Source organism: Triticum aestivum, chromosome 5B (genome assembly GCF_018294505.1).
Source record: "Triticum aestivum cultivar Chinese Spring chromosome 5B, IWGSC CS RefSeq v2.1, whole genome shotgun sequence".
NCBI lineage: Eukaryota > Viridiplantae > Streptophyta > Magnoliopsida > Poales > Poaceae > Triticum > Triticum aestivum.
The window spans coordinates 267,032,998-267,042,263 of NC_057807.1; the positions used below are offsets into that span (position 1 = coordinate 267,032,998).

At 44.4% G+C, this 9,266-nt stretch overlaps 1 protein-coding gene across 1 annotated transcript; it reads left to right on the plus strand.

The window, feature by feature from the left end:
* Positions 1-955: 955 nt before the first annotated feature.
* Positions 956-8,760, plus strand: LOC123111304 (uncharacterized). Its single transcript, XM_044532063.1, has 9 exons — positions 956-1,477; positions 2,584-2,673; positions 3,784-4,071; positions 4,154-4,306; positions 4,440-4,655; positions 5,290-7,439; positions 7,534-7,595; positions 7,729-7,823; positions 8,409-8,760. Exons 1-6 carry the CDS (start codon positions 1,064-1,066, stop codon positions 5,665-5,667), a joined length of 1,539 nt encoding a protein of 512 aa, XP_044387998.1. The 5' UTR covers positions 956-1,063; the 3' UTR covers positions 5,668-7,439; positions 7,534-7,595; positions 7,729-7,823; positions 8,409-8,760.
* Positions 8,761-9,266: the final 506 nt, after the last annotated feature.

Here is a 9,266-nt window from a genome sequence, read left to right on the forward strand (position 1 = left end):
ACGGGCCCACCCGCCCCGCGAGCGCCTGCTTGTATGAGCAGCCATCTCCGCCCGTCGCCGGTGCGCCGCCGAACCGATCCAATCCACGGTGGTCCCGAACACTTCTCGACCAAGATTGCACTACCCAATCTCCTCCAGCGAACGAGCCATGCGAGCTATCTGGCAACCCGCTCTGCCCACTATCACTGTCCGCGTTCGAGCTCCTTCTCCACATCTCTAGCGGCGAGAAATCCCTCAGCCTTCCAATGTGGATCAGCGTGGGGTATTCCAACAGCTGCCGGAAGGATGGCCGTCGCTCCGCAGGATCCGCCGCCGGTTCCGGTACCCAGAGCCGGCGGCTGACCGGGACCTCATCCGGGTCCACGCACCACGCCCTCAGCTTGAAGAGGGAGAGATCCTCGCGGTTCTCCGTCTCCTGCGCCAGGCAGTCGATCAGGCAGGAACTACCGAGTAATTCTGCCGCCGTCTCCTTGTTCCATGCATGGGAAGGCACCCCCTCGATCAAAATGTCAGCTTGAACACGCATGCACCTCGCCGTCGCCTGAGCCTGGCGCAACCAAGGCTTGATATGGAGCTGCACGCCCTGGTGCAGAACCACCGGCTGCGCCAGAGCTCTGTTCCTGAACTCATGAGAAGCAAAAACGACGAGGAAGTCCTCCGGGAAAAACTTGTGAACCGAGAATCGATGCCTGGGAATGTCCAATTGAGCCGCAAGCACCACCGTCGCCTCCTCGCATGACACCGGGACCGTTCCAATAGTCGTACGATGGGAAACAGACCGGCCGAAAGTTTCGACCGGCGCACCGGCGCCTAGCTTGCGCCTAGCGCTGCCCTTATTATTAGGGGTAGATTTAGCATTTTAAGTCGCAGAGAGTAAAAGTAAACTAGTGATTGCCAGCTAAGCTAAACCCTCTCACCACGCACACCCCACGAGGCGAAAACTTCAGCGTTTTCCGCCTTTCCTCCCTCGCACGGTCGTTTCCCTCCCAGCTTCGACTCCTCCGCACCAAAACCAAAATCCAGCAGCAAGCCAAGCCAACCCAAGCCAGGCCAGGCGTCGCGGATGGCGTCGTCGGCGTTCAAATCCACCACCCGCCGCAATCTCCACGGCTCAGCCGACCGCCCCGTGCAGCCACCGCCCCACTGCCCCCGCCGCTCCCGCAGCGTCACCCCTGCGCCCCGCCGCGAACGTCTCCTCGGGGATTACGCCGGGACTACCCGCACCAATCCGCTCTTCGACCGCGGGGGGAGGGCCTTCTCTCCACCTCCGCCGCCGGAGGACTCTGGGGACAGAGGGAGGAAGGAGAGCAGGGGTCGCGGCTCAAGGAAGGCGCGGTCGGTGTCCGTCGCGCCGCCGCAGCGTCGGCGCGCTGCCACCTCGGCGCCGTCGTCGGCAGGCACTGATGGCGGTGGTGGAGGCAGGGCTTCGCGGGCGCGGCCGGTCGTCGGTGAGGCACGGCCGTGCCGTGGCTCCGTGGTTGGTGACTTTCTGCTTTGAGCTGGGAATTTTCATCTCCGATAAAGATTACAGCTTCACTTTCGTCTGGAAAATTCCGCACCTTTTCTGGCTGCTCTATAAATATGCAAAAAGATATAGTTGGAAAAAAAAAGATAAGGTTGAGTACTAGTACTGTAGTACTTTTTTTTGACAGACTTCTATTTCTCAAATTATAGCCATGTCGTTTACAAGAGTTGAGAAATAAAATCAGGGATAGAACTTTTCCAAAAATTAGATGATCTGGTGCTATAAGAGTGGCCAGCCAAGCAATCAGCTAACGAGTTTGCTTCCCGAAAACAATGAGAAAACAAGACTTTTGCATAGTAACAACTCACAAATCAACTGATTGTATTCTGCAATCGTTGCAACCTCCTCACCATGGTAATCATCCTGTTTTTGCATGGACTCCGCCGAAAAGCTAGAGTCAGACTCAATATGAGCAATGTTGCATCCAATCCTCGCTGCCTAATAAAGACCATGCTTGATGGCTAAAATCTCCGCTGAATCAGCACTACTCAGTACTCACATGTGGTAACACCCATGTTGCAGCTGCTATAAACTGGCCACGGTCATCACGTGCAATAGCCCCTATAGCACCATCAAGAGATCGTTGGAAAAAGGTTGCGTCCACATTAACTTTAATAGGAGTAGAAACCCTGCTAGGCCTTTTCCACAACTAATTATTTTTTCGGTCAGAACCTTTAGGAGATGAAGCTCTAATATAGTTTTTAGGTAGCGCCTTGATATCAAGTGCAGTTCTGCCCGGGGTTTGTATCATTTCTCCGTTCACATTTGGCGTCTTTGCCACCACATATACCAAGCTGCAACAATTACCAATTCCGATATAGCGAGTTCACCCGCTCCCGGTGGTAGCTTTGACAGTAGTACTTTCTACTTCTGTCTACCAGGCCCTCGGGTGGTGCTGGACTGCTAGTTCCCCGCAAAAAAATAAATAAAAATGAATCGAGTGGCTCTTTGTCAGATTGCTGTATTATCTGTCCAGATGAGTCTAGGAATGTTTATGCCGTGTTAGCTTGGCGATTCGTGTTAGTAATGAAGGATTCTGTTCTTGTTAAATTTAACAGACAGATGCAGAAACCGTGGATTTATCAAGCAAAATGCAGTCTTGGAGGAGTAGTAATTCAGTTCTAAGTTCGTCATACGTATCTGTCAATGTGAGTTGCCTTCTGCTATGGACCTTAGATTGAACCTTTTTGTACATGACATCTTCAACAGTGCCTTGGTACCAAACTTCACTCACACATTGGCTGATCCACACTGGTTAGTATTAGTAACCATACTGTGTCACTGTACCTGAGTACCGGGGCGCTTATTCCTTAATGAAAGCGTTGCTGCGGAAGAAGTCGACTTAGTCGTAGGTGTTTAGTCCATATCTTGTAATGGTTCGTTTTAAAAAAAATATATCTTGTAATGGTTCGGCCGTGGTTGCCTTTGTTTTGTACTCTGATTAATTAGTAATAAGGATTGTTGTGTGCATCACAATGATGCAGAACCCGGGGGTTTAACCTCCTTTTCGGGAAAAAAGAGTACCAGTGCTAGGTGCCGAGCACCCGTCGCCGGCGTCAGAGAATGAAAGAATTGTCAGTGTTTTATATGGAAAGTTAGCACATTATCTGGCTTATCGGAGAGATTAGATAGAAATAGAATATGATCAAACTGGATCATGCATTTTGTGGATAAAGGCATTGCTGCCCTGTTTGTTTGAGCTTCAGGGGCCAGATTTAGCTTTGCTAGTAAAGCTGAATTTGGAATCTGAAACAAACAACTGTTTCGTTTGCCAGTGAAGCTGGATCTGGGACCAGATTCATCTTTGCCAGTGAAGCTGGATTTGAAATCTGAAACAAACAGCTATTTCGAATCAGCTTTGCCGGTGAAGCTGAATCTGGGTTCGGGCCATTTTCAGTGCAATTGCCTGAAGCACCTCAAAGTGTACTTCAGTGGCAGCTTTGCCAGTGAAGCGAATCCACATGTGATTCGAATCCAATCAAAGGTTATACAAACAGGCTGCATAATCAATTTTGCCAGTGAAGCGAATCCATAGGTGATTCAAATCCAATCAAAGCTGAAACAAACGGGGCCTGCTTATACTCTTTAAAGAGAACTAAGTCTCAGTAGGGGTTTGTAGTATGAAACTATGGAAGTAAGAAGAACATAACATGGAGTTCACATGCAGATATTTATTGACCAAATGCGTAATTTGAGACTATGTTTGATATTCTTCTTCTAAGTTGTTCACTGTGTTATTATTACTGTTTCATCAATAGGCCATCTCACAAAGGAGCCATTCAACTGTTCTGGAAATTCCTCCTGAGTTTGATCCGGATTCTGCTGAGTTTGTCTCGGATATAAGTGATTATGCAACAGGATTCAAACGGAGAGATGTTGTGGAAATTCTTCTTGAGTTTGATCCAGATGCTACTCAGCTGGTTTCAGTCGAAAGGCACAATGCTACCAAGCTGCAATGGGAGGGAATAGAAATCCCTCTTGAGTTTGATCCAGATTCTGTTGAGCTGGCTCCTGACATCACTGAGTACACATCAAAACTGAAACAGGTCTGGAAGTATTATGCGTATTGTGCTAGGTCTTCAGTTCTATGCTGTCGACAAATATAAACATTTTGTTACTTGTCTGTAGTCACATGAGCGTGCTCGAAAGCTGCGGGCAGATTTGGCTGTTGAAGAGCAGCGCGAACAAGAACTGAGTAGAATGCTAAAGGGCATAGTGACTGTTCCAAGTTTGTCTGAAACGCATAAAAGGCGACCAAGGAGAAAGTTAATTCACTTGCTAGTCCTCCATTTTATATGACTACATCACTAGTGCTGTCTAGTTCTTGGTTTGTGCTGATAATGTATAATTTTGGGCTGTTTATTTTACCCCTTTTAAGTTTTAACTGACCTTTATCTCTGTATTGTGGTTCCAGAGTAGTATAGAGCGATTGGCTGAAGAGGCAATCAGTTACTTCGAGGAGTGTGTTTCAATTTCAACATTAGATAGCACTGATTTCTCCTCACTCGAAGAACCTCATCCAAATTCAAGTGGGACTGTCCCACCAAAGAGCAACAGTAGATTTCTCCTGAAAGGGGGATCAAGCCCTTTAGAATCCCACTTTCCAACTGATCGACACAATTATAATGAGGTCAGTGAATCAATATACCACACTTGGAGTCTTGATTTTCAAGTTTGACCATCAAGTTTCTTTTCTTACAACGACTAGTGGTAGTACACTTTATTAAGACTGTCAAGAACAGCCTGGCTACTGTTTTAGAATTTATTCCTGTATTACATGGTCTACAAATGGCAATATGCTAAGAGCTCTGATCATCTGCTTCTGGGGTGTTGGTGCAGAATATCTATTAACCATTTCAGAAAATGTAGAGAAATAGAGAGAGAAAAAGTAAATTGTGAAGATGCGTTTGAAATAAAACTGTAGAAGCGCACTATGTGAATCTGCTCATTTTTATAGCTTAGAGGTTCCATGAGAACCAACCAAGTGTACCTCAACTGTGGTGATCTTGAAAACTCAACTACAGGATGCTTTATTTTCATATATTAGAATCTGATAGGTTCATCATTCTCTGTGTTTGTCATCCATTTGCAGTGGTGTTCTTATTCATAGGATTGTCTACATTTCAACTTTGAATCTTAATGGATTCATATGATAATACAAATGTTTAACTTTCTCACAAGGCATTTTGGCAGACCGAGATTTATGCAGATGGTTTGAGTAAATCTCAACCACACATTAACAAATCCTTTTTTTCTCCTCCCAGGAATCTGACAACCAAACCCAGTGCTCAATGAGCATCACGGGATCTGATGTGTCTGACAGTGTTGTCTTTAGTCATGCCAAGTCCCCTGGTTTGGGAACTAGAAACAATTCTAGCGATGATTTTGATGGCTTTGACACACCACGAAGCAAAAGTTCTTGTTTCTCTTTCAAACATGAGCGAGCGAAAGCTGTCGACAAATGTGATGTTCGTCAATATCTAAGGAGTTTCAGCAGAGTAATCAGCAAAGAGAGGTCAAATTATTGTGCCGATGACTATGCTGTCCAGAAAGTGAGCGAGAACAGACTAACCGACATGGTGGCCTTTAAGAACCAGATAGAATATGGGGGCCTTGTTCTTTGTAATATCAGAACATTCTGAGAGCAAATAGTGTCTGAATGTCTGATGGTAAAAGAAGTAATGTAATTATATCCAATCAATATGGAAAAAAAATTTGTCCAAAAAAGAAGGTTTTATTGCTTGCGCCTCCGGGGCGAGATAATGCATACTAGTTTTTATGAGGTAATATCAACAGGAGTCATAGAACTTGCGCTCGTATCCGCGTGTATGGCCCCACCTGTCAGTGAGTGTTGATGCTTGGATGACACTTTTTTTTTGGCAAAAAAACACCCTTGTATTTTTTTATTCACGGAAAAAGCCGACCACAACTACACATCATTTTTTACAGAAAAAACAAACCACTGTACTGCATGAATCTTACATTCTTAAGAAGTTGCTCCCCACTTCTACCCATTCTCTCAACATGCACACTGTACACATCAGCTCCATGCCACATCAGCGTTCATTTTTTTATTTTTTATTTTTGCCAAGAGTAGCCATCTCCCGAGCCTTAACTACCTAGAAAAAATAAAAGAGAATAATATCTTTCCCTGCAACCGACCGAACAATTATTACTCGATCTCTATTCCTCCCCGTCTCTTCGTTACTCCAATCTCATCCCTTCCCCTTCTCTCGGCCCTTCCCTCGATTTCCTTCGCCGCCGTTCACAGCAGCCCCCGCAGCTATGGTTGTTCTCATCTATGTTCAGATCCAAAAATACGCCAATTTTCTTCCCCGGCTACAGTAGGCCGCGGTGGCTGGGAGCTCCTCTGACAGGATGGCGGTCCAGCTTGCCTCCACGGCTCTCTGGGATTCTATCGGGCCAGGCTCCCCTTGCTGTTGTGGTGCCATGCATCTACGAGACGGTGATCCCTCACCTCCCCTCTGTATCTCCGTTTTGTACAAGGTAGCTCTGGTGTTGCGAGGGCTATGATTCCAACCAGATTTCGACCAGGCGCTGGTGAGATTGGACTCCGAAGTAGGCTTTCGTTGTCGTCTATCTGGTGCAACACCAGACTGTGGTTCAAATCCGCCGATGAGAGGCACCTCCACGAGACTACTCTCGCGTCTCTACCGACCGCACCGCCTCGAACGCCCGCTGATCCGTCCACCTGCGCTGGCGTGCCAGACACTGACCGGATCCTTCCTATGGTCAAATGCTTGCCTTCTCATCTTCTCCAATAACTGAGACCAATGGAGATATCTGAAACTGTCGGTACACACTCAATCGGCACCTGAGGAGACACGCAATCGACTTTACCTTATCCTCCTTGATACACATCTAGCCAGTAAGTTCCTTATCTAGCATCTGCACAGATTCTCTTAACTCTGCTGAACTTGCATATAGCACACACAACCGGTGTCCTAATCTCCTCCATGTTAGTACATGATATCTGTGTTGTGTGGCGTCAAGCTAAGCACAATGGCATGGATCTCATATGTGGATATCTTCTATTGCTCATTCCTTAGTGTTTCCAATGCTGACTTCATCCTCTTTTTCAGGTTGAGTATCCCAATCATCACATATTGAAAGTTACATTGGACACATATATAGTTCCTGAACAATTTCTAGTTTTTCTTTGGTGATGTACTTTTATCTGTTAGTTTGCATCTCAATTATGGTCTTGGTTTTGTTTTCAAGTTTATAATTGCGAATTTCCATACAATTTGCAATAACTTTTCTTTTACATAATATATTCACCGTGCCCGAGTCCTCCATCGACGGAAGACTGCGCAGGATGGACTGATCAACGATGTGGTGGTTGCTACACCAGTCCGGTACCTCCACAAGGAGAAGGAGGAGTTCAGTTGAGGTGAGAACAGAGGCTTGGTATTTCCCATGTTGACTGATTGGATCATACATTGAATCAATGCGGAATCCTAATGTCTCTTTCTTTGAGGTTTCAGTCAAGGCTACGTTTCAAAGCTAATCATTTTTTCCAAACATCTGTGTGGACTAGATTAATCAGGTCAGTTGACCACTAATCTATTTGTTCACGTTGATTGTATCACTATGGTAGTTATTCTCCTGCCGAACTAACAAATCATTCTTCATTTGTCTTTCTCTAATATACTAGCTATACGACATACTTTCTTTTGTAGAGGACGAGTGACACTGCCATGCGCTACTTGCAGCTGCTGCCTTTTCTCCCTCAAGCATGGGAATCGCTGGTGTGCCTACGTGAACCCACACCACAGTAGGTCTTTGTTCTCCAATGAGTATCTATAAGCCGTAAATTTATTTGTGTTCTTTTCCATGATACGCACAGGTGGTGCTTGGACAGGGGCATGAGCCTCACATGAATCGCACTACCATTTTAAAATCTGATGAATTTATTGACTTATGGCTTTATGCTTTACATTCTTATCTGAAACTTTTGCAAGCTTTCTAGATTGATGGAGGACGTGTTCCAAAATGTCTGTTATCTACCAAATTTAAAAATTGTTGATAATGTAAAAATGTCTCTCTTTTGTAGTATTTCGAATATTTGCCAGTTCTCACTATCTTTATTCACCCTATCGAATTATAATTCTTAGTTCCCCCTTATCTCCAATTTTCAGATAAATGCTCTTTTTTATTGACAGTGACTCGAGCATAGCACCTGTGTTGTAGTGTTATATAATAGGAAATACAAGGAAATAAACAGAAGTGAGAAGAAACATGTACCCAAAAGGAAGTTTTGGATTCAAGTGAAATCCCCTTTTCCCAAATATAGTTACTGATAGCATTTTTTTTTTTGTTTCATATATGGCAATCATCTAATGTATCTGCCACCATTCAGGTTAAATAAAAAAATTGGACGGGGAGAGCAAACTTGGTACACTAAAGGGCAACCTGGTGCATGTAGCTCCCGCTTGCGCAGGGTCCAGGGAAGGGTCCGACCACTATGTATTCTTTTTTCCTTCGACGGCTTCAGGTCATGTGTCGGTCATTCATGTTTGGTGGTTTCTGATTGTACTTCAGAAGAAAAAAATTAGTGACTGCCATATCCTACATATGCGTGTACATAATACCAAAAGATGTAACATACTCATTTTGTTTTTAGGTATGCAGGTATTTTGTAAATATTATATCTAAATGTGATCTAGATTGTAACAACTTTTGTGAGCATCTAAATGTTCCAGTTGTCATTACAAGCTTTCAGCCAAACCTTAGGAGTGACATGAAAAGTTGACTTTATTATTTATAGTTTTTTAGGTAGACTTAGCTTCCGGAATAGTCAAAACATGAGCTGATAGCATATACATGTCGCTTCCACATTAGTACATTATTTGCTCTGACATGTATATAGTATATTTGGTTTGTTCCCTTGCAAATTCATTGCTTGAGATTCATGCCGCAACGTGCGGGGAAACAAATAATAAGAATTAAATAATTATTAAATTTGTTATTAATGAAGCTTAATATGATCAACTGATGTTCTCAAATTTAAATCTTTTGCAATATATCAACGTGCCAACACGGCAACAATGCACTTATCGACTATAACACCCTTTTTTTCTCACTTTTTGTATCATTCTACCAAATGTTGAAACAAACATATAATTATATATTCATTTTACGGTTATTTAGCGCTTCGTAACTCCACCTATAAGGTGCTACAAATTGCCGCAGCGCGGGGCGTTATCTAGTTAACACA

Excerpts from the sequence above, each read along its gene's own strand:
- LOC123111304 (XM_044532063.1), top strand. The coding sequence starts at position 1,064 with ATGGCGTCGTCGGCGTTCAAATCCACCACCCGCCGCAATCTCCACGGC. Across the intron at positions 1,478-2,583 it reads GGCCGTGCCGTGGCTCCGTG|ACAGATGCAGAAACCGTGGA; the intron begins GTTGGTGACTTT and ends TAAATTTAACAG. Across the intron at positions 2,674-3,783 it reads CGTCATACGTATCTGTCAAT|GCCATCTCACAAAGGAGCCA; the intron begins GTGAGTTGCCTT and ends TTTCATCAATAG.